Source organism: Anomaloglossus baeobatrachus, chromosome 1 (assembly GCF_048569485.1).
Source record: "Anomaloglossus baeobatrachus isolate aAnoBae1 chromosome 1, aAnoBae1.hap1, whole genome shotgun sequence".
Taxonomy (NCBI): domain Eukaryota; kingdom Metazoa; phylum Chordata; class Amphibia; order Anura; family Aromobatidae; genus Anomaloglossus; species Anomaloglossus baeobatrachus.
Genome location: NC_134353.1, coordinates 820,641,155 through 820,666,470, shown reverse-complemented (window position 1 = coordinate 820,666,470; position 25,316 = coordinate 820,641,155). Strand labels below are relative to the sequence as shown.

The following is a 25,316-nucleotide window of genomic DNA, read 5'->3' as shown; positions in this document are numbered from 1 at the left end:
TTTATATGTAGATGACCAAAAATACGGAAAATGTTTGTATATTTATTGTTTTATTATTTCTGATGCACCATAAAGCAGATGAATAAATTGCCGACAAGTGTAATAGTAGCAATCATTATGAAGGGGGCAATAACACAAATCACGGCATATAAATGCCCGAATGTTAAAGTAAATTATAATGTTCTGACTAATTCAGTTTATTTTAATTAAGCGATTGCAAACTTCAATTATATTTAATGGTGCAAAACAAAAAAAATAATAATAAAAGCCTAATAGTTTAAATTTCAGTAATTGCAGTGATACATAACGGTTTCTATTAAATTAAGTTTAAGTTCAGTAACTTTTGGGACTGAGCCAGAACTCTGGATGTAGAAGATGTTGTCACAGATGCAGCCCCCGGCCTTTATTATAAAATCACTGGTAATCTCCAACAGACAGTAAGGCCTTGTGTAGATGGAAAGGCAGGAGGCCAGGAGCAGTCCCAGCAACTCCACAGCACAAGATCATAGGCACTTACGTCTCGATTCATTAAGGCAGGTGTTGTGCACCCCAGTCGTAATGAACATGGCCACTAGCGTAAAAGTCGCTTAATTCATTATGAATTGCACATAACTTAAAACACAACTCCAGTATTTGTTCTCTTTTGCATGCCTGGAGTAGTGCTTTAAATCCCCTGACCCCAGTTTTATACTTAACCTCCAGCATTTTCCCCTTTTTTTGGAGTTTCCCTGATTCCACAGCACCATCTTGTGGCAGCAACTTCTGACTGGCCGAAAATGCAGAATCTACTTCACAAGTGCTTAATGCAAGTCTATGGGATCTAGAATGATGCCAAAACGAGGCTCTCATAGACTTTTATTCAGTAGTGACCTCCAGCGCTCTCCGTGAAACACTGGAGCAGCTGGCAGGTCACAAATTGCCGATATCCAACTAGAGTGATGCTTGTAACAGCTGAAGACGCCGGATGGGGAGTATAAGTCAAGGGTCAGAGGACTAGATTAAAAGCACCACTCCAGCGCTGAAATAGAAAAAAAAAGCTGGAGTGGTGCTTTAATGGATTTGGCACATCTTACCCCATATAAGGCGGGCTTTGCACACTACGACATCGCAGGTGCGATGTCGGTGGGGTCATGTCGAAAGTGACGCACTTCCTGCGTCACTCTCGACATCGTAGTGTGTAAATTTTAGATGATACGATTAACGAGTGCACAAACGTCGTAATCGTATCATCAGTGTAGCGTTGGCGAATTCCATAATTACGCTGACGCGACGGTCTGATGTTGTTCCTCGCTCCTGCGGCAGCACACATCGCTGTGTGTGAAGTCGCTGGAGCGAGGAACATCTCCTACCTGCGTCACCGCGAATCCCGTCGGCTATGCGGAAGGAAGGAGGTGGGCAGGATGTTTACATCCCGCTCATCTCCGCCCCTCCGCTCCTATTGGCCGCCTGCCGTGTGACGTCGCAGTGATGCTGCACGACCCACCCCCTTAATAAGGAGGCAGTTTGCCGGCCAGAGCGACGTTGCACGGCAGGTGAGTGCATGTGAAGCAGCCGTAGCAATAATATTCGCTACGGCAGCTATCACAATGATATCACGGCTGCGACAACGGCGGGGACTATCGTGCTCGGCATTGCAGCATCGGCTTGCGATGTCACAGCGTGCAAAGTACCCCTAAAGCCCGCTTTACACGCTGCAATGTATCTTACGATGTGTCGGCGGGGTCACGTCGTAAGTGACGCACATCCAGCATTGTAAGGTACATTGCAGTGTGTGACAGGTACGTGCGATTGCGATTGAACGGTAAAACGTTCATCGCAAACACATCGTACCTTTCTCTAGAATTGCACGTCAGATTGTTCATCGTACCCGGGGTAGCACACATCGCAGTGTGTGACACCCCGGGTACAATGAACAGTTCTCACCTGCGTCCTGCGGCTCCCGGCCCACAATGCGGAAGGAAGGAGGTGGGCGGGATGTTTACGTCCCGCTAAGCTCCGCCCCTCCGCATCTATTGGCCGGCTGCCACGTGACGTCGATGTGACGCCGAATGTCCCTCCCACTCCAGGAAGTAGATGTTTGCCGCCCACAGCGAGGTCGTATGGAAGGTAAGTATGTGTGACGGGGGTTACTCGTATGTGCGGCACGTTCAACAAATTGAACGTGCCTCACATACGATGGGGGCGTTGCAAATCGCATACGAAATCGTATGCGAAATTGCAACGTGTAAAGCAGGCTTAAGTCTATGGGCAGTGTTATGGTGCTGTACAACTCAAAGGTAATAAGAATGAATGAAAGGTGTCAATCTTGAAGCCAGTTCTTGAGCATAAGATCTAACATACTAAATCTTTCTTCTTTCCTTTAAGATACTGTCCTGTATATCATTTTTTATTATTAATGAATAAATCAGTTACATAACAAATATCAGTTCTGTAAGTTTTTTCTTTTAGATCAGCCAAGTCAGGGGTGAGTCTGTCTACATCACCAGTTGTTATAGTCCGGCACCTTGTGTAGGTCAGGATCAGAGTGCTTTGATGTCAATGAAACGTAAGAGATTTTTGCTTATGGCCTCAGAAACCCCAAAAATGACTTAAAGGGGTATTCTCAAGCTTGAAAGGTATTCCCTATCCAAGTGATATGGCATAACATTGCGATAACTCGAGATCCAACCGTCGTGACACCTTGCGATCCTAAGAACCGAGGCTTTAAAGCCTGTAGTTCTTCAGAGTCCAATTTCTCAGGATCAATGGGTCCACAGTGGATGGACCCCTACAGATCATAAAGATAATTTTCAAATTTGAGAATACCCCTTTCATGAAAGCAGTCAAAGGGATTTTACGCTTTTATTCATATAATGCTTAATTACTGCCAAAATGTAAAGATTTTATATGATATTCAATATTCTTATAATACATTGGGCCCATGTGTCTTTTTCGGCTAGTTTTTGGTGTTTTCATTTGTGCCTTATGCCTTTAATTTGAATCTATTTTAAAGTCTACTTTATGTGTTCCTCTATTCTTTCTATGATTGACATTATGGATGTATTTTGTGGTTTCCAGAAGGTTTCAGCTAATTCATCAATTGTGACTTTTTGAAAAGTTGCTAAATTTTTTAGCAAATGTACTCCAAAATACAAGCAAAAAAAAGTGACTCAAAAAACCTCCACAAACTATGTTTCAATCTCATCATTTTCAAAACCTGTGTTTGCTGTCATTGAATGAGAACAGTCCTCTTTATATTTAGAGGCAGGTAAAGTGTACAGAGTTTAACCCTCTGAGTCAGCTAAGAAGTGAATACAGTATACAGTCTAGATATAATGCTCTGAGAATCCTACATGTTATCTGAGCTGCATACCATGCTATGTACTTTTATCAGTTGGTCCATGAGTTGTATACTCATGTGGGGCCCCGAGGTTCGGTGTCGGTGCAGCGGTGCATTACCTTCAGGGACTCCACGCGGCTGGATCTTGTCACAGGTAGGAAATCTTCTATTTTGATTGTCGTGACGCCACTCTCAGAATTGCGGTCAGTGGAGACCGCCACTGCAGGTTAGGGGTGCCTGGGGCTGATGGTGGGTGCAGTCAGTTGTAATAGCCTCCTGAGAGTGAGGCAAGCCCCAGGACCCTGTGTAGGTGTGTGGAACCACAAGGCGCAGAATAACTCAACACAAGCAGAATGTCTTTCAGGGGTTTTACTCACTGTTGATGGCAGGGTGAGTAACCCGGGCGTAGCTGGGATGAACCAGGCTGGAACCAGGTATCCTTCAGGCTGACTGATGAGGGTGGCTACCAACTCGCCTTCCTTAGCCCTTTGTGTTTTGGGGTAACCCCTGCTTGAAGCCCTGCTGGGGTCGCCCAGGGAAGTTGCTGGTGCCTCTCTCCCCTTCTTTTTGGCCCGTTTGCTTGTAGCCTGGACCAGATCACTCCGGCTGCTTGCCTCCTGTGAGCTATGGGCCCTAACTTTGGCTACGTGGCTGCGGACTCTGTGGTGTTGTCTTGGGGGTGTAAAGTGCCCCCTCATGCAGGTTTGGCAAAGGAAAGGTGAATCTATCCCTGCACTGGGACCTGCTACCCGTTTGGGCCTGGTTCTCCCTGACAGTCTCCTTACTTTCCACTCCGTTGCTCTCTCTTTAGCTGTGTGTGGATTTCGGGCAGCACTCCCAGGTGACCGTTCTCCCCCGTCGGTAGTCACTGCGCGGACGCTGTTAGACTGCCACAGCCCCAGGGTCTGCTCCTCACGTCTGCTTTCCCTGAGCTGCACACTAAACTGGCTCACTGCTCCTCCTCTCCTATTCTTGCCTACGTCACCTAGCAACCAGGCTCTCTACCACACCCCTCGAGTGGAGATGGAGGCTTCGCCCCCTCCACCCCTCGAGTGGAGATGGAGGCTTCGCCCCCTCCTGGGATCCCCAGGGGTCCTCTCAAAGGTAAATGTGTGAGACCTGATCACTATGCGCCTGTGTAGTCACACCTCGGTCAGCCTTCTGGATTACCTGTTTTGTACTGTCCCCAGCATGGGTGCAGTACTCAGTGGTGCCTGACCAAGTCAGGGGCGCCACACTCAATATCAGGAGTTGCCTAAAAAAAATGAAGCTATTCTAGAAATGACAATAGCGCCTTTATTTTCATGTGATCTATATTCAATTTGCATAAGACCTGAGATGTCAAATTTAGTAGAAGATCATTTGCATTAACTCATTTTACCTGTTTTTACCTATCAAATTCAGAGCACAACAAATAGAATATTTCCAACTGGTTTCTTCTTAAAGGGAACATGTCAGGAAGATTTCACCCTCCAAAATATATATATATATGTGCATGTAGCTCTTTCACTAGACAAGTCCAGCAATACTTTTACATTGAAAGTCCATTGCTCAATTACTGAGAAATCAGTATTTTAATTGATATGCAAATGAGGCTGAAGAGCTAGTGGAGATATGAAGCCTCTGTCACCCCAGGTCTGTTACCCTCCCAGGGCCGCCTTCTCTTGCTTGACTGACAGCCTCTATGCTGTGTAGGCAAATGAGTCATGAGTCAAGCAGAAGGAGGCGTCGCTGGGTGAGGAATAGAGCTGGAGTGACCAAGGTTTCATATCTACCATATCCATTTGGGTATAGATTCAAACACTGATTTCTCAGTGAAAGAGGAACCAACTGGCGATGTAAAGGTATTTCTAGACTTCACTATTTAGCTACATGCACATAATAGATAGTTTGGGGGGTGTGAAATCCTGGTGACAGATTCCCTTTAAATAATTGTAACTTGTCAGAAAGAGTTTCTAATCAATTTAGGCCTCCTTAAGACGTTTGTTATTCTTGTACATATTGTTTGTTATTTTATTGATAGAATGTGTACCCAATATAGTCTATCAGCAAGTTCATGCGTCCACTTTTTGTTTGCAAACTAGTCTGCAAACAATCTGCGGAAAAAATGTCCATGCCCATTATTGATGCACGTTACAGGTCACATTCACTCATTTAAGATCAGTGAAAAAAACATATTACACTCAAATACCATCTGTATGTCCATCCGAGTGCTGACCACTTTTTTCTGAACTGTTGGTAAGAAATACTATGAAAAACCATCTATAATCTTTCTTTTCAAATGAAAAAAATGATTGACACATGGATTATAAAGACGTATTCAGCACAATGAAATGAATAGCCTATTTTTTCTAAACGAGAAAAAAAAATGGATGTGTGAATGAGGCCTTAAGGTAAAATAAACTATTGGGCTATTAGTGGGAGTTTCATCCGTACCCTGTAGTCTCGCCCTAAAACATGTGGCCTTGCATTTCGATACTGCCACGTCACATAACACGCGATGTCATGCATTTTTTCTGCTATGATGACGTTTTGTAAACTGATCTCATGGTGAAAGATGTCACAATTCGTGGTTTATATATGGGGTGATACTAGCGATGTCAGTTAGGGGGTACATGGGTAATCCCCCTACTCTCATGGTACGTTGACCGGTTAATAAACGGAGGAGTGTATAACCTAGTGTTTAGTCTCAGCAAGTGGCATTGGCCAGAGACATACCATATACAAAAATCTCTGTAATGACACACATGCCACACAATTGGATAACATATTTCTTTATAATTGGCACACTGTATAGTTTTTGAATTCTTTTATGATGAGGGTCAGATCTCAGAAATTGTCCGGGGATGTCAGGCAAATGGCGTGAAACACAGCGATACAACGACGATAGAAAGGGAAAGGAAGGCCCGAACGATAGGGAGACCCTATACAAATCCTTCCCCTTGTCGCCATCATGTGACCAGCACCTATCTGCTAGTGCAAAGGCCGGTGAGTGCACTAGACTTCACCTTTACAATAGTCCAACACAGGGGAAAGTAGACAGACAGGAGAACATAGACAAAAATGATATACTTCAACTTCCCAGCTGCAGCCAGATACCAGGGCTGCAGGCAGCAGGACTCAAGCAGATACAAGCAGCTTCCTTCCTCCAAGGTGGTCAGTTCAGAATGAATCTCTATAATGGGCATCAGGTGATGGAACATGTGACTATTTAAGGTGGAGGGGAGTGGTCACAAATCGGTTGTACCTGAGATTGGAGTAACAAGGAACAACCAGCAAGGAAAGAGTCCTTAACCCTTGCTGCACCAAAATAAAGCAAACTACATTTAAAGCCCAGAGTCTCACAAGGCAATTGTAAGACTCAGATCCCAAACCTGTCACATGTCTCCCAAGAACAGGAGGCTCTCTTGATAAAAAAAATCCCTTTTAGCTAAAACTGGATAATAAAGAAAACGCTGCATAGAAACTTACATAAAGAGAGGATGTATGTTACTTTCCTGAGCCCTGAGACAACATACTGAACAGTATATCATGTAGCAGCCATGCCTATGGATGAAGGATAATGAGTGAAGATGTCCACTGAAGGGTAAATGAGTGCTGATAGGACCATTTATGCATTGATTTACATTGGTGATGGTCACTTGTGTAATGGGCTTTAATTTAGATACAGATTTCCAATACTTTGAGGTAAAAACTGGTTGGTTTCCCCTTTCCAGAATATATAACTGCTGTCATATATATTGTATTTAACATCTAACAATTATGACTCATTGACTGTAATTTAGTGTGGGGCACAATGATCAATGCTGCATTATTACTCAGTAATACACCTCTAATCATGGTCGTATCTCTCTGCTGCAGGGATCTGAATCATTGCATGGCTTCTGAATGGGAAATGTTGCACTGGAATGACATCTGCTATTTTTGGGACAAACGAGGTGGCCAAATGCTGATGTAAATATATCAAGTGGCAAAACCTTCCCATCACATATGGCCACTTGTGACAGACGCAGACACACCAGTAACTCATATCTGAAATTAGATGGTCTGTATATAAAAATATGTCCAATAAAACGGCTTCATGATGATTAAGAGCAATGCACAAAAAAAGTAATAGGACAACTAGTAAAAATAGTAAGATAGTAAAAGCTATTCCCTCTATCCATTCTGGGAAAATATACATTTTCATTTCTTACATTTCTATATTAAGGTGTCACAGCTCCAGACTGTAGATGGCTCTATACGATAAAAACATCCCTTACCATCGCACGTAAAGAAGAAATAAGCCCTGGGACAGCTTCAAGGAAACTTGCAGGGGTGCTATTCCTCTGGAAACCTGCCATCTACCATAAGCGTCTGGGTCCAGGGAGATCACACACGACTGCCAGACTGAGAAGTGATGTTCACTGATCATCTGGAGGAACCACAAGGACATAGAGGTGTGGTCCTAATCTAAATGACATTTCCATGTGGACAGCACTTTCCGTAGCCAATAAAAATAATAGTACAAGTGTGTCTGTCAAAAACTGTACATATTAGTCAAGTACTGTATAGAAATATGTTGTCCATTGACTACTAATCAGATATTTTGTATACTAGTTTATTTGTTGATCTCCAAGAACCAAGGGTAGTAGACCATGTTCTGGACACTAGGACCTCCTTGTCTCATCATGTCCCTTCTTATTTATATTGTTGTAATATGACTAAAGCGTGATTTACATGCAACGACATCGCTAATGAGATGTCGTTTGGGTCACGGAATTAGTGACGCACATCCGGCCTCGTTAGCGACGTCGTTGCGTGTGAAACGCAGGAACGACCGTTAATGATCAAAATTACTTACCTAATCGTTGACCAGTCGTTCCTTCCCGATTATCGTTGCTGTTGTAGTACGCAGGTTGTTCGTCGTTCCTGCGGCAGCACACATCGCTAAGTGTGATACCGCAGGAACAAGGAACATCACCGTACCTGCGGCCGCACACAATGAGGAAAGATGGAGGTAGGCGGGATGTTCTGCCCGCTCTTCTCCACCCCTCCACTTCTATTAGGCGGCCGCTTAGTGATGTCGCTGTGACGCTGAACTAACCGCCCCTTAGAAAGGAGGCGGTTCGCCGGCCACAGCGACGTCGCTAGGCAGGTAAGTATAGTGTGACGGTGTAAGCGATGTTGTGCGCCACGGGCAGCGATTTGCCCGTGACGCACAACCGACGGGGGCGGGTGCTTTCACCAGCAATATCGCTAGCGATGTCGCTGCGTGTAAAGCCCCCTTTAGTATCTAGTATGTAAAACTAAACAGCGTTTTATGGCACATCTAGCCTTACAGTTACTTTTTAAGACAAATTTAAAACTTATTGTCCCAACGGGAACTCAAAATGTATTGGGTGGTGGATAATCAAAGAGTAAACATTTTTCTACATTTCAATAGCTCTTGCCAGCAAATCGGAACACATGCTCAATCAGTGGTCTGATAAATTCCTTCACATCTCGGCATATTTGGATTTCATCCAGTTTTACTTAAAAGGCTTTTATAAACATGAAGCACAAAAAAGCCTTTGAAATTAAAATGGAAAGAATTGTTTTATAAAATCAGGTTAAAATCTATTGTAAGTTTCATTTCAATATGTAACCTACTGTAACTCTTTGGTGACTGTATCGGTGGTTTGGGGCTTGAACCATATAATGTTAGGGTAGTAATAAGAGTTGTAGTCCATGGTGTGAAAAATCTGGAGTAGATCTACCATGGAAAAAAACACGTGTGTCTTTATAATTGTGGGGGGGGGTCGTAACATCATTGGCACTGCTCATCTCCAATGCAGAAGTGAGTCATGCAGAAGTGCGCTGCATAATCCCCATAAAGGGAATCTGTCACAAGGATTTTGCAATGTAAGCTGAGGACAGCATGCTGCAAGAGCTGAAAAAGAAAAAACAACTTATCTGTGTGCGAGCTATGGTTTACTCATACTAAAGGGTTTATTGCTCTGTGATTAACATTGCTGTGACATCTCTGCACCTGCAGACCAGTCAGACACTCCCCCTGCTGTGATTGACACCTCATAATCACTGCACAATCTCTATTGAGAGCCTGGTGTGGACAGGGGCAGCTCCCAGCTCTGCTACACTCAATTCTGAGATAAAGTCAGAAGGGTTGCACCCTGTGATCTAAGTCAAACATTGTTAGTTTTAGAAGCTCTTTACCTGCACTCAGATGAAGTAGAAAAAACCTGCTGACAGATTCCCTTTAACTAGAACAACCCTTTTTAATAATAATAATAATAATAATAATAATAATAATAATAATAATGTAAATTTGGGAAAATTACTAGTCTGGTATTGTCCACTCTTTTATGAAGGGGGTTAACTGGTTGCCTAACATTGATGACCTATATACAGGGTATGTCTGAATACACCCCTGCCAATCAGCTTTGCCTGGTGTTGCCGCTTGCCATAACTTCTCGGTTGTGGAGCTACATTGGACAGCTCTGTCAACTGTATAATAGCTGCAGATGGGTACTGCATATTGACATTACGAAAAGCTGATCGGCAGTGATGCTGGATGTCGCCCCCCCATTTAGACATCGATGTCCTATCCTAACGATAAGTCATTAATGTTAAATTCCCAGTCAACCTCTCTAAATAAAAAAAGCAGCTCCAGACTGGTGATTGGTAGTCTTTAACCTTTTAAGGGCATTTAAAGTCTGGTATTAATTAGCATCACCCTGATCAGCAGAAGCGATCAGACAGTACAATCATAAAGTCCCCTAGGGGGACTAGTAAAATCAGCAAAAAAAGTAAAAGAAAAAAATTTAAAAAATAAAAAAACCTAAGAGTTCAAATCACCCCCCTTTTGCCCCATTGAAAATAAAACAATAACAATAATAATAATAATTTTGGTATCACCACGTTCAGAAATGCCCGATATATCAAAATATAAAATCAGTTTGTAAACAGCGTAGAGAGAAAAAAATTCCAAACATCAAAATTACGTATTTTTGGTCACCGCAATATTGCATTAAAATGCAATAACAAGCGATCAAAACATAATATCTACCCAAAAATTGTATAATTACAAATGCCAACTTAAGGCGCAAAAAATAAACCATCACTGAGCCCCAGATCCCAAAAATTGAGACCGCTTGAGGTCTCGGCAAATGGCAACAAAAGCACAATTTTTTTATTTTTTTTTTTACAAACTTCAGAATTTTATTTCACCACTTAGATAAAAGTAAAACTATACATGTTTGGTATCTATGAACTCATACTGACCTGAGGAGTCATAATGCCAGGTCAATTTTACCGTACTTGGAATTTTTTTCACGGTTTTCTGTACAATATGGGGCAGAATGGTGTAATTCAAAACTATAACTCGTTCCGCAACAATCAAGCCCTCAGATGTCTATATTGACAGAAAAATTAAAAAAAGTTACAGCTCTTGGAAGAAGGGGAGGAAAAAATGAAAACAAAAAACAGACAATTGCCCGGGGGTGAAGGGGTTAAGGAAAAAGCTATTCCTTAGAGTGTCTACCAGTCTCTTTAGCACTAAACTAAACATAACAATGAGAAATCAAAGTAACAGATTAAATGATAGGGCTACTGTACCTGGAAAAGTATTAAAATTAGAGACAGTTCAGTCACCACCCATTTGTTTTTTAATAGACTAACGGCCACTTTACACGCTGCGATATCGTGACCGATATCGCTAGCATGCGCACCCGCCCCCATCGGTTGTGCGACACGGGCAAATCGCTGCCCGTGGCGCACAACATCGCGCGCACCCGTCACACTACTTACCTGCCTAGTGACGTCGCTGCGACCGGCGAACCGCCTCCTTTCTAAGGGGGCGGTTCGTTCAGCATCACAGCGACGTCACAGCAGCGTCACCGAGCTGCCACCCAATAGAAGCGGAGGGGCGGAGATGAGCGGGACATAACATCCCGCCCACCTGCTTCCTTCCTCATTGCCGGCGGCCGCAGGTAAGGTGAGGCTCCTCGTTCCTGCGGTGTCACACATAGCGATGTGTGCTGCCCCAGGAGCGACGAACTACTTCGTACACCGAGCAGCAGCGATAATCGAGAATAGAGGGGCATGTCACCGATGAGCGATTTTGACCGTTTTTGCGACGATTCAAAATCGCTCATAGGTGTCACACGCAAAGACATCGCTAAAGCGACCGGATGTGCGTCACAAATTCCGTGACCCCAACGAGATCGCTTGAGCGATGTCGCAGCGTGTAAAGCGGCCTTAAGGGTGTATGCCCACGATCAGTGTTTTGGGCGTAGCATGCTTTAGCTGCATTCAAAACGCTGCATTGAACAGTACAAGCACAGTGGACGGGATTTCTAGAAATTACCGTAAGTGCCCACTATGTGTGTTTTTTCCGCAGCAGACACTGACCTGCGGTGCGTCTTTCCAGACGGCAGCATATCAATTGTTTTCTGCAGATTCGCATGCGTCCTCCGTAGGGAGAACACAAGCGAGAGACCGCAGCGCACTGAACCCTGATCGTGGGAATGAGCAGCTGCGGTCTCCTGCGGAGGAGACTCGCAGCCCCGCAGGTCAGGACCCGCCGCGTCCAGGACACAGTGAGCCCTGATCGTGAGCACGCACCCCAACAGTCATAGCTAAATATATCAAAGGTCAATACAAAGATCTCCCTAATGATCTATTTATACCAAGGATTGTGACTATAACAAGAGGTCATCATGATTGAGGAAAGAAGGTTTTTATACAACATGGAAGGGATTCTTTACTGTTAGATCAGTGACACTATGGATCTCTCTGCCAGATTGCAGGTCATGCACAATTGAATGAAAGAGTTTAAAGGTGACTGGGTGAGTTTCTTGAAGTCGTGGCTTGTAAATGACTGGAGATGGGTTGTTAATCGAGGGTTTTATTTGGATTACCATATTTGTAGTCTTTAATTTTTTTATGTAAAAAGTGAAAAAATGTTGCTATTGCTTCCTGTTTTGTTTTTTTTTTCTTCCTCTAAATCAATGTTGTAGGATACTAGGTTGAATTCTATGGACCTAAACTATCCAAGCATACAGAAATTACAAGTTGTTACTCTGCGGTTCCAAAACAAAGCTGGTTCTCCAAACTTATTTAATAAAAAACTTTAAAAGTAGCCCTTCTGTGCTTGACAGTATTATATGTCAATGCAAATGTACAATTTTCTATGACACACAGAGGATTTTTTTATCATGGTATGAATTTGGATCCAGTACAGTAGGGACAATTTCTGAAAACGGATGCAGAGAAAAGGCATAGGAGTTGTCCAAGGTAACTAAATTCCTGCTTGCGTTCCTTAGACATTTAATGGTAGATACTGTAAAAGCTACAACCTGATTGATTTCTATGAGTGATTGGCACACATCACACCAGCACCTTTACTAAATATTTTCTCAAAACTGGATCATCCAATTCTTCTGTGTATATATGAGTATTATATCTAAAATCTGGCATTAATACAGCTTGTGATAGCAAGGATACCAAGTTTAGTTTCATTGTATCTTTCCCCAGTGACATATTTTATTTCTTTTACCATCTGTCCACAGGTGTAAAGCAGCCGCTTACAGAGAATGTTAGTGAAAGTACAAAAGCGGAAAAGCCAAGGGTAGGATGGACAAAAAATAGGGACAAGGATATGATGTATAATTGTATATACATACATACATATACATACACATACATACATATACATACACATACATACATATACATACACATACATACATATACATACACATACATACATATAATTGTATGTTATGATTGCTTTTCTGCTTAAAGAGGTTGTCGACTACTTTTACATTGATGGCCTATACTTAGGGGTACTTTGCACGCTGCGACATCGCAGGCCGATGCTGCGATGCCGAGCGCGATAGTACCTGCCCCCGTCGCAGCAGCGATATCCTTGTGATAGCTGCCGTAGCGAACATTATCGCTACGGCAGCTTCACATGGACTCACCTGTCCTGCGACCGTCGCTCTGGCCGGCGACCCGCCTCCTTGTTAAGGGGGCGGGTCGTGCGGCGTCATAGCGACGTCACACGCCAGGCGGCCAATCGGAGCGGAAGGGCGGAGATGAGTGGGATGTAAACATCCCGCCCATCTCCTTCCTTCCGCATATTCTACGGAAGCCGCAGTGACGCCGGTAGGAGATGTTCCTTGCTCCTGCGACTTCACACACAGCGATGTGTGCTGCCGCAGGAGCGAGGAACAACATCGGACTGTCGCGTCAGCGTAATTATGGATTACGCCGACGCTGCAGCGATGATACGATTACGACGCTTTTGCGCTCGTTTATCGTATCATCGAGCCTTTACACACTACGATGTCGCATGCGATGCCGGAAGTGCGTCACTTTTAATTTGACCCCACCGACATCGCAGCTGCGATGTCGTAGTGTGCAAAGTACCCCTTAGTCCAACACCCAGCATCCCCACCGATCAGATGTTCTCGATGCCAGCGGTGGTAGCTGGGTTCAGCACATCCGCCTTCTATTGATTTGAATCGGAGGTGTATATGCAGTACCCGTCCGTGACCGCTATTAGAAGATGCGGCAACTCCATAACTGAACATTTACGGCTACCTGCTGCCACCGCCGGGACCGAGAACAGCTGATCGGCGGGGGTGCCGGGTGTCAGACCCCAGCCTATCAGTCATTGATGACCTATCCTAAGGATAGGCCATCATTGTGAAAGTAGTGGATAGCCTCTTTAATATTGTGTTGGCATCCCTTGAGCCTCCAGAACAACTCTAACTAAAGCATGGACTCCACAAAACCTTTGAAAACATGCAATATCTATAATCCTTAGGTTTTGAGACAGGACCTCCATAGACTCGACTTGTTTCTCCAGCATTTTGCACAGATGCTCAATTGGGCTGAGAACTTGAGAGTTACTTTTTCACATTCTGCTAATAATTCCTGAAGAGTCTTTTCAGTGTTAAATTATCCTTTTGAAAAAGGTCACTGTGGTTACTGAATACTGTTGTCATGAAGGGGAGTACTCAGTAGTCCTCAATAATAAGTACCACGTGTCAAAGTAATCTCCATATAAATTCCTGGACCTAAGATTTCACATTTGTGGACCATTGTCCAGAGCACTGCACTACCTCTATGGGCTTTTCTTTTTCCTATAATGCAGTCTGATAACTTTTCCCCAGGTCTCCCATTCACATGATGAGAAACCGAGTCTCTACTTTCATTACTCCATGGCCCCGTCCATGCACACTATTTTTTCGTGATGACAGATATCAGCATGGACATGTAAACACAGCAGACTGCAGCACCTGTAGTCAATGACCTCCTGTGTAGCACACAATTTGGCAGTATTGGGTCAGCATGGACACTCTGACAAGGCTACAGTGTTTTCAACATTTGTTCCAAGGGAGCTCTTTTGTGGGATCAGACCAGATAGGATAGCTCTTGATCCCCATAAACATCAATGGAATTGGCGGCAGTTAAACAGGTGCAATTCATTGGTTGTTCTCCCTTGGACCACTTTTGGTAGGTACTCAGACCTACCGTTTTGGAGATGCTCTGATCTACAATGGAGATCAAAATTAGAGCACAATGTATGATCACTTGCTTTTCTCAGAAATAATGTAATCTACATTGATCCATTTGAAGGTATTTTGTAAGGACACTATGCCACTAGAACAGTATTTACAAAAAATCTAAAGTTCATTAACATAAAACCTTTATTTTGCCCAAAACATGGTGATCATAATTAGAGAAAAGCAATGACTGTAACACAGAGAAAGATTAGAAGTAAATTTTCTGAAGGTAACAGTCACCAATCAGTAGGAAGTGTACAGGCCTTTACTTTGAATGACTTCAGCACCTCTGTGGCCACAGGACATCACTAATCTCTCACACTGCTCTGGTGTGATTTTGGGCCACTCTTCTTCCAGCCTCTTCCACAGTTCTTTGACTGTTGTGGGTTTTTTGGCCATAACTTTGTCACCAAGGATTTCCAGAGGTTTTCTATTGGGTTTAGATCACGACTGTGGGATGGCCATTTCATTGTTTCAATGGTTTCTGTTTCAAGGAACTGCTTTCCCCATTTTGCTGTGTGACAGGGGGCATTGTTCTGCATGAAAATTGCTGGCTGATTAAGTGATGAACACAATTAAGGAACCAAGTATTGATGAGGAAGGTTCTGATACACATTTGTATTCACTCTGCCATGTAGCTGTATGAGAGGTCCAACTCCTGCTGCAGAAAACATTTCCCAAAGCATGACCTTTCCTGCATCACCTTCTACTGACTTTGGGTTCTACTACACTTTCGGTTCAGTCTTTCCCCAGTATGTCGACAAACATAATGTTTCCCATTAGACCCAAATAAATTAAACTTGCTTTCATCACTAAAGTGAACTGCGTACCACTTCTCCTCTGTCCACACAACATGCTCCTCATCAAAGGTGAGTCTAGCCTTTTGACTCTTTCTGTTAATGAGAGGTTTGGTCACTGCAGAATGCGCTTTCAATCCAAATGCTCTTAAACGTCGTGACACTGTACGACGAGACAGATCCTTACCCTGTTCAGTGCTGAACTGGCGAGTAATTCCAGCTGCAGTGTTGAAATGATTATACATGGAGAATCTCCACATGATTCTATCCTCTCTTGCATTTGACTTTTGAGAGCGACCAGCCTGCTTGGGGAACTTGACAAAGTTTGTGATGTTGTAAAGATGAAATATTCTCATAATCACAGACTTGGAATGACCAACTTCTCTTGCTATGGCTGATAGGGTCACCCCTTTGGCCTTCATCTGGATAACCTGCTGCAGGAGGGTTTCAGTTACTTTGGAATGGCACACCATTTTTGCAAAGTCAGTGGAAACTGGAAAATTAGACTGCCAGTTACATAGGGTTTATCAGATAATTAAGGAAATTAGCACCAGGGGCCAGATTAACACCAATAACTTGCTGGTATTTGAAAGTGTTCTCTAATTTTGATCAGTGTTCTTTTTCATTTATCTCATTTACATTTTTATGTGCTTTACAATTAATGTAATTTTTATTTCAATGAAATAATCTTAAAATACTGCTAGTGTACTCATGTAGAATCAAATAGGACTACACAGTGAACTTAACCTTTAGGAAATTGTGTGTTGTTCTCTAATTTTGATCTCCAGTATAGTTGCTTAGCCATCACAGTTCACATGCTCCCTGATATATCCCACCTTTGACAAATGTAAATGTGTTTTTCATTTCCCTGTCACTAGTTTTCATCTTACTGGAATTTTGAGTGGCACCTTAAGGGATATTAGTGAAAGGAAGCTTGATTTTTCACTTTCACTTCAAAATACAGTTTGAGTAATTGCAATGTCTTGACTAGCGTTAGCTGCCATTAAACCATCACTCCAGCATTTTTCTTTCTTCTCCAGCATGAAGTGGTGCTTTTGATATAAGGTTCCTGCCCCTGGTCTTATAGTCACCCTCTGGCGTTTTCATCTTATATCAGCACCACTCCCATTGGTCATAGGCAGTTTGTTACCTATTGGATCACAACAGTGTTTCATGGAGCATGCCGGAGGTCACTTTTCAATGCCAGTCTATGAGTGATTTGCTCTAGTCTTCTTTTGACTCTCATAGACTTGCAATGAGAGCTTGGGATGTAACTTATGACTTATGGGAAATCAGAAGTTGCAGTCACAAGATGGCGCCCCAGGACCAGAGCAGCGCCAATAAAAGGTGAAAATGCCAAAGGGTGAGTATAAAGGGTGCTTCACACGCTGCAACATCGCTAACGATATATCGTCGGGGTCACGTCGTTAGTGATGCACATCCGGCGCCGTTAGCGACAGCGTGTGACACCAAGGAGTGACGATCAACGATCACAAAAACGTCAAAAATCGTTGATCGTTGACACATCGCTCCTTTTCATAATATCGTTGGCGATGCATGCCGCTGGTTGTTCGTCGTTCCTGCGGCGTCACACATCGCTATGTGTGACACCGCAGGAACGACGAACATCTCCTTACCTGCATCCACCGGCAATGAGAAAGGAAGAAGGTGGGCGGCATGTTCCGGACGCTCATCTCCGCCCCTCCTCTGCTATTGGGCGGCCGCTTAGTGACGTCGCTATGACGCCGAACGCACCTCCCCCTTGAAGGAGGGAATGTTCAGCAGTCACAGAGACATCGCTGACCAGGTATGTGCCTGTGACGCTGCCGTAGCGATAATGTTCTCTACGGCAGCGATCACCAAATGTCGCACAAACGACGGGGGCGGGTGCTATCGCTCACAACATCGCGAGCTATCGCTAGCGATGTCGCAGCGTGTAAAGCACCCTTAAGACTGGGGGCAGGGATTTAGATTAAAAGCACCACTGAAGTGGTAAGAAGCAAAACAAACCAAACAAACGTTGGAGTGATTCTTTAAATGGACACTGAAAACTAGACAATTCCCTATTAGTTGATCTGTTGATGGGTGGCTGTGAATAGGCTAAAGGACCTGTGCAGGCGTTCACTCACTAATCAGATGATGGCTTGAAAAGCTACAATCACATTTGCTTCTGTAAACGGTATTCATGTGCATAAAGAATCCTTGGCATTGCTCATATAAACAGAAGCAGAAGCAATGCTATGGGGTCCATGTGGGTCCCGTTTTATGTTAGATTTTAGAATAGAAGAAGTAAAACTTGCAGAACTTCTTTTTGCTCTAAAACGTTACACATTAAAATCAAGGGTCTCTCTGCTTTCATTTGTATCAAAAGTTGAGTGGATTCCTTTTGGTCATGAATGTGCAAACGGAAATGGAAATGTAGACTTACAATACAAGAAGAACAGTAAGAAAACAACAAAGAGTTATGCAATGCACCAGGCTGCTTCATAGTAACTTCCACAAAGTGGGTACTCAAGAAGAGCCAAATGCATGTGCAGAATGGCCATAAATAACCAGGTGAGTGTGGCCAAGTATATGACTTGTCTCACAGTAAGGAGCACTAATATGTGAAATTGTAATCTACAATAGATAAGAAACACTTATTAATGATGAGCGAGCACTACCATGCTCAGGTGCTCGGTACTTGAAACGAGCAGTCGGACGCTTGGACGGGCGCGACTTGACTACCGAGTATAATGGAAGTCTTTCTTTTGGAAAAATGCTTGCGTCCCCCATTGACTGCCATTATACCTGGGTACTCGAGTCACGTCCATACGAGCATCTGACCTGCTCGCTTCAAGTACCGAGCACCTGAGCATGGTAGTGCTCCCTCATCACTAAGACATATGTAGCACCCACGGGGCAAGGGGTTAACTGGTTACTCATCGCCGGGCCGGTGATGTCAGGTCTGGGGATGTCACGGGTGGCCCTGCCCGGCTTCGTGGCCTCGAGGCGTACAATAAAAAGGGTTGTTGAATAAAGAACAGAATAAAAGTTTGTCTCATGACGCCACCTGTGGTACGCAACCAGGGATTAGCCACCGCTGCGATTGTTGTCCTCCGGTGCTGGTGGTATCGCAGCAAGGATGGTTCTGCTCCCCACAGGTGGAGCGGGCCTCGGGGAGGATGATGAGGGTTGTAGTGATGGCGGGCACCGAAGAGTGGGGTGCCGGCAAGGAGAGGCGGACACAGTCTCTGCGGGTTCAAAGTTTCTTTACTCACAGTCCTGGTTTACCCGGGAGATGTCAGTCACCGCCATGATGGGCCCCAGTCGATCCCGAGCAATTCAAGGTCACCACCAGTGTTCCCACTATGAGTCCTTTCTGGTCAGGGGTCCCTTCAATCCCAGTGTATATGGAATATGGAACGGGCTCCGTGTAGCTGTAGAGAACCTGGGCCGAGCAGCCTGCTCCAGGCCACGGGTCTTGCAGTGCTCCCAGAAGTGTTAAGGTAGAGAGAATGTGTTTGGACCGAAGTCCCGACTATGCTCCTCACCCCAAGCTGTGCCCGGGCCTAACTAACTATGTGTGGAGATGCTCCTTCCTTTTCCCTGGTGCCCGCCCCCAAGGTAGTTGTCCTAGTGACCGGGAAAGTCCCATGTTTTGTGAAGGCCACCCCTCTATCTACCCCAGGCCAACTCCTGGTGGGAAAGCACCTATCTGTGTTTGATGTGTGAATGTGAGAAACACCAGTGATTAACTTTTCCTTACCCGGGATGAGTACTGCATCTTAAGTGAGATTCAGCACCCTGTGGCGACTGAAGCCTCAGGGGCGCCACACATACATAGCTCAGCAAGAGAACACTTGATAGAATTCCAGTTTGACGCTTTTACAAAGCAGCTCCATCATATGTGAGGCGAGTGATGTCACATAGATATGGGGCTATCTTCTCTAGTGATAAAGCTTATGTTTAGCATGATACTGATACAAGCAGCCAGTTAGGAGTGAATAGGTCGGTTTGGCAGGTTTTGCTCCTTCGCTAGTAATAATACGGGGTGGTGGATTTTACTACATGACTTTGGCTTTCCACAATTTTAATCATCAGATATTCTGTTCGTGTCGTTCTCAGCTCAGTGACAGATGCAGAATTCTCTAATTATGTTCCAAACCTAATGCAGAATGGGCTGAGCAGTCTGACGGTACACTTCCATCTATTACTGGAGAGCAGAAATCTGTTGTTTTTATTAAATAAGGAACAGATTTTTGTTTAATACAGGAAATTACCACAGTACATTAATTCCTGGTGGCTGTTACTTAACCAGTGCGCCTGCATCTACAGGGGATCCATCATTACAGCTGTCTTTAGCATTAACTCTTTGAGTGGGACCATCTCTTACATGCTCTATATGTATGAGCTTAGCAAATGCTATTGCTGTGCATGGATCCTGTTTAAAAAGGGCACGGTATGCAAATTACAGAGCCTCATGGCTTGATCTTGATCTTAGTGTGGGTTGCCAATTCCCGGAGCAGGGCAAGTATTTTGCACTCTAGCCCATAAACCATTCACATTCCCTGATATCCTCCAGTATTGTATTTTGAGACATATACTGATATAGTTATAGTTTGTGCTCTGAACTCCTACTTTTTTTCCTTTTTTTATTTACTTATTTTCTTAAGCCTAAAGCTAACTATAAAAGAAAATCTTAGTACTTAAAGGGAATCTGTCTGCAGGTTTTTGCTATGTAAGTTGAGGGCAGCATAATGTAAGGGTTAAAAAAAAGCAAAACAAAACTATGCCTCTCTTATCTGTGTGTGTTATTGTTTACCTAAAGGGAGCATGTCACCAGGTTTTTCCCTTATGAGCTGCGGCCACCATCAGTAAGCCGTAAGTCGATTCATATTGAATTGATGATGCCCTACAATTTTGTAATTCACTTTTTTTCTCTATCTCGTTCCGTTTTCGAAATAAAAATGCTAACTCCGTTGTTATCCACCAGGTGGCGCTATAGGTGGTTTCATTGTGTAGCGCATGGCTACTTTACTATACCTAGACACCACTTCTATGCCTATAGCTGCCGCCGTTCTGAAGTTAATGGTAGTAGACAGAATATGGGTGGACACACTGTATACAGCATTCCAGAATACTGTATATAATAGCCCAGGCCGCTCTGTATAACAGGAAAAACAGCTTTATAATACTCACCTAGTGGGCGGTCCGGTCCGATAGGTGTCGCTGCTCTCGGTCCGGCGCCACCTCCATCTTGTGGGATTGTCATCCTCTTGCCCAACCCTGTGTGCATGACACATCCTGCTTCGTTCACAAAGTTCCCTTAAGGGTGCTTTACATGCTGCGACATCGCTAGCGATGTTGAGCAGATAGCATTCGCCCCCGTCGCTCGTGCGACATTTGGTGCTCACTGCCGTAGCGAACATTATCGCTACGGCAGCGTCACACGAACATACCTTGACAGCTACGTCGCTATGACCGCCGAACAATCCCTCCTTCAACGGGGAGGAGCATTCGGCGTCATAGCAACGTCACTGCGGCGTCACTAAGCGGCCGGCCAATAGAAGCGGAGGGGCGAAGATGAGCGGCCGGAACATGCCGCCCACCTACTTCCTTCCTCATTGCCGGTGGACGCAGGTAAGGAGATGTTCGTCGTTCCTGCGGTGTCACACATAGCGATGTATGATGCCGCAGGAACGAGGAACAACATCGTACCTGTGGCAGCAGCGATATTAAGGAAAGGAGCGACGTGTCAACGATCACCGTTTTTAAACGATTTTGCGATCGTTGATCCTTGGTGTCACACGCTGCGATGTCGCTACCGGCACCGGATGTGCGTCACTAACGACGTGACCCCGACGATATATCGGTAGCGATGTCACAGCGTGTAAAGCACCCTTTACACTTTGATCTGCCTGGCTGAGGAAGATGAAAGTACTGTAGTGTGCAAGCACAGGCGATCTTTGACCTTTTCTCGCACCTGCACATTAACATACTTTTATCTGCCCTCAGCCAGGCAGATCAAAGTGCGCCTGCGCAGGAGTTTGATGGAGCCCTCTCTGTGTGAATGACGCAGGATGTGTCATGTACACGGGGCTGGGCAAGAGGATGACAATCCCACAAGATAGAGGAGGCACTGGAGCAGTGACACTCATCGGACCGGACCACCGCCTATGTGAGCTTTATAAGGTTTCTGTTACATACCACAGAGCGGTCTGGGCTTCTATACACAGTACAGTGGAACCTCGCTTAACCAATAACCCAGTTAACGAGAATTTCGCTTAACAAGCAAAGCTTTCTGTAAATTTGTAACTCGATTTACGAGAAAGCTTTGCAGTACGAGCAAAATACTCACCGCACACACTTCCGATTCCGTACATCCACCGCGCTCTGACCCGCTCTTGCAGTCCACACAAACACACACAAGTACGCACAAAACACACACAAACAAACACGCACACACATACAGTATTATGCTCACCTTACCTTCCGTTCCATCGCCGGCCTCATGGTTCTTGTAGTTTGCCGGTACATCGCGACGAGGGAGGAATCCTCGCGGCAAACTACAAGACCCAGGAGGCCGGCGATGGAACAGAAGGTAAGGTGAGCATAATATGCGTACCTTCCGTTCCATCGCCGGCCTCCTGGGTCTTGTAGTTCGCCGCTCCAGGATGTGTATCGGCAAGCATCGCGACGAAGCAGGAACTTCCCCTGTCAGGCGCTACTCAAAGGCAGCACGCTGACCAATCAGAGGCAAGTGGCTCCTGCCTTTGACATCAGCTCTCTGGGTGTGGAAGTTCCTCCCTCGTCGTGATGGTAACCCGATACACAGCCCGTACTAGCGAACAGCAAGTCCCAGGAGACCGGCGATGGAACGAAAGGTAAGGTGAGCATAATATGTGCATGTGCGTGCGTGCTTGTGTGTGTTTGTGTGAGTTTGTGTGTGTTTGTATGTTTTTGTGTGTGTTTGTGCATGTGTGGAATGGCACAATAGGGGACCAGGATGGGACATTTAACAAGTTGTGGAACGAATTGTCTGCATTGCAATGATTTCCTATGAGAAATCATGCTTTGCTGAACGAGTAACTTGGTTAACAAGCACAGTCCCAGAACGGACTGTTCTCGTTAACCAAGGTTCCACTGTATTCTAGAATGTTCTGTATAAGAACTCAATGGTGGTGGCCGCAGCTCATAAGGGATAAATCTGGTGACAGGTTCCCTTTAAATTAATGGCTTTATTACCCTGTGATACAGGACTGGAAAGGCACAGTGCAGAGAAGTCTGACACGCACGCTGCTGTGATCGACACCTCACAGTCAATGCACAATCTCTATTGAGAGCCTGGTATGCGGCGGCAGCTCTCCCAGCTCAATTCATTATGTGGGAATGGCTGCAATCAATAATCTATGTTATACACCGTTGGATTCAGAATCTCCTTGCCTACGTAAAGCCCGCTTTACACGCTGCAATGTATCTTACAATGTGTCGGTGGGGTCACGTCGTAAGTGACGCACATCCGGCATCGTAAGGTGTGACAGGTACGTGTGATTGCGATTGAACGGTAAAACGTTCATCGCACGCACATCGTTCATTTCTCTAGAATTGAACGTTAGATTGTTCATCGTACCCGGGGTAGCACACATCGCAGTGTGTGACACCCTGGGAACGATGAACAGATCTTACCTGCGTCCTGCGGCTCCCGGCCAGCAATGCGGAAGGAAGGAGGTGGGCGGGATGTTTACGTCCCACTCAGCTCCGCCCCTCCACTTCTATTGGCCGGCTGTCGCGTGACGTTGCTGTGACACCGAACGTCCCTCCCACTCCAGGAAGTGGACGTTCGCCGCCCACATCGAGGTCGTATGGACGGGTAAGTGCGTGTGACGTGGGTTAATCGTTTGTACGGCACATTCAACAAATTGAACGTGCCGCACAAACGATGGGGGCGGTTACGATCGCATACGATATCGTATGCTGGATCGTAAGGTGTAAAGCAGGCTTTATGTTGCTGTCAGATGAGGTAGCAAGAACCTGCATGTCATCTTGATTGCTGCTCATACAGAGTGCAGTTGTGAACATGAGTTTGTCATTTGCTGTTGCATGCTACATTTGTGGGGAAACATATGGACCACCACTTTAATGCCCACACATTTTTTTTTTGTTTTTCACTGTTGCATTGCAGGAGCCTGCATTTTTTCCCCCAATGCAATGAGGGCTTGTTTTTTGCCAGATGATTTATTAGTGGCATGATTTTAAGGTGCACACAATCCAATACATACATTTTATTAATACCTTATGGGAAAAAAATTTAAAAGAAAAAAGCAATTCTGTTGTGTTCTCACATTTTACGGTTTTCATTTGCAGCACAAATAAATTGTTAACTTTTTTCTGTTGGTCAGCACAACTATGGTGATACCAAACAAATTTACATAGTTTTATTTATATCTTATTACTTTTGTACAATAAATACTCTGAATAATATATTTATTTCACCATATTCTTATTATACCGTATAATTTCGTTTACATACAAAATGTTTTCAGTTTTATTAATTTTTTTTGGTTAGAAGGATAAACAAAGAGAGACAATTCTGTTATAGTTTTTGCATTTTTTGCAGGATAAAGCTACACTTTCAGAGTATGGGTGGATACGATTACACTGACACTCAATTTTGTATGTTTTATTACATTTGCACAAGAAAATAACTTTTAAAAATAAATATCTTTTTTTATATCACATACTGAGAGCCATAACTTTATAATTTTCTTCGTACAGAGGCTTGTTTTTTTGTGTCATGGGATGTAGTTTTTATTGGTACCATATTGTGGTCCATGTATGTTTTTGCAAAAAAAAAAATTATGTGAGGCAGGATAAGGAAAAATGTCAATTCTGGTACAGTCTTTCTTAATTTCTGTTGCATTGTTCACTGTGCATCCCGTTTAATTTAACAATTATAATTTAATTTATAATTATTAATAATTTAATTTATAATTATTATTTATCAATAAAACACTGTGCATTGTTTTATTGAACTGGTCAGATTGTATGTGGTGATGCCAGATACATTTCTTTTTTACGACAATTTATTAATTGGATACCCGGGAATCATGATCCTGATGTGAAGATTCGCTGCCTTTTCCTGACTTAATGGAAAGTGGCACATCCAAAAAGATGTGAAAAGCCAGTGCTGTGACAACATGTCATTATATTCTTTAATTAATTTAATTTCATATTAATTTAGACTATTCATATATATTAATATCAAGCATTATTTTATATCAAGCTAAGGTCTAATTATCATAAAGACAGCGATTCATTGATGTGGCGTGTATAAGGAGTGCTGCGCCTCAACGCATACATGTACCATGTTTTATAGACTATTGACTACTATCAGATGTATGTGTTTGTAGTAATGGCTGCCATCTACTGGCCAGTCGACTTTAGATTAGAACCTAGATAACATGGTGTTAATTAGTGGAAGGGAGGGGTGGCAGATGGCGGGAAAGAGTACTGGAGGGAAGGCTTGAGAGGGGACCAGTATAGAATAGTGTTAAAGTGTGAGAAGACGTGGTGTCGATGCTAGGCGGAGTAAAGGAACCCTGGGGAAACCTCAAGAAGTCCAGAGCCTATGGCTCATCTCGACGGGCTTAGAAAGTCGTCCAG

At 44.1% G+C, this 25,316-nt stretch overlaps 1 protein-coding gene across 5 annotated transcripts in view; it reads right to left on the bottom strand.

Moving 5' to 3' along the window:
• Positions 1-25,316, bottom strand: part of MCTP1 (multiple C2 and transmembrane domain containing 1) — a 1,233,450-nt gene that overhangs the window by 1,066,967 nt on the left and 141,167 nt on the right. The window contains exon 1 of one of the 5 annotated variants that reach the window (XM_075325089.1): positions 7,582-7,697. The exons of the other annotated variants lie outside the window; for them this stretch is intronic. Coding sequence (XP_075181204.1) covers positions 7,582-7,662 — 81 coding nt within the window. The 5' untranslated portion in view covers positions 7,663-7,697. Of the gene's footprint in view, positions 1-7,581; positions 7,698-25,316 lie in introns of those variants that run through there. 5 annotated transcript variants of the gene reach the window in all.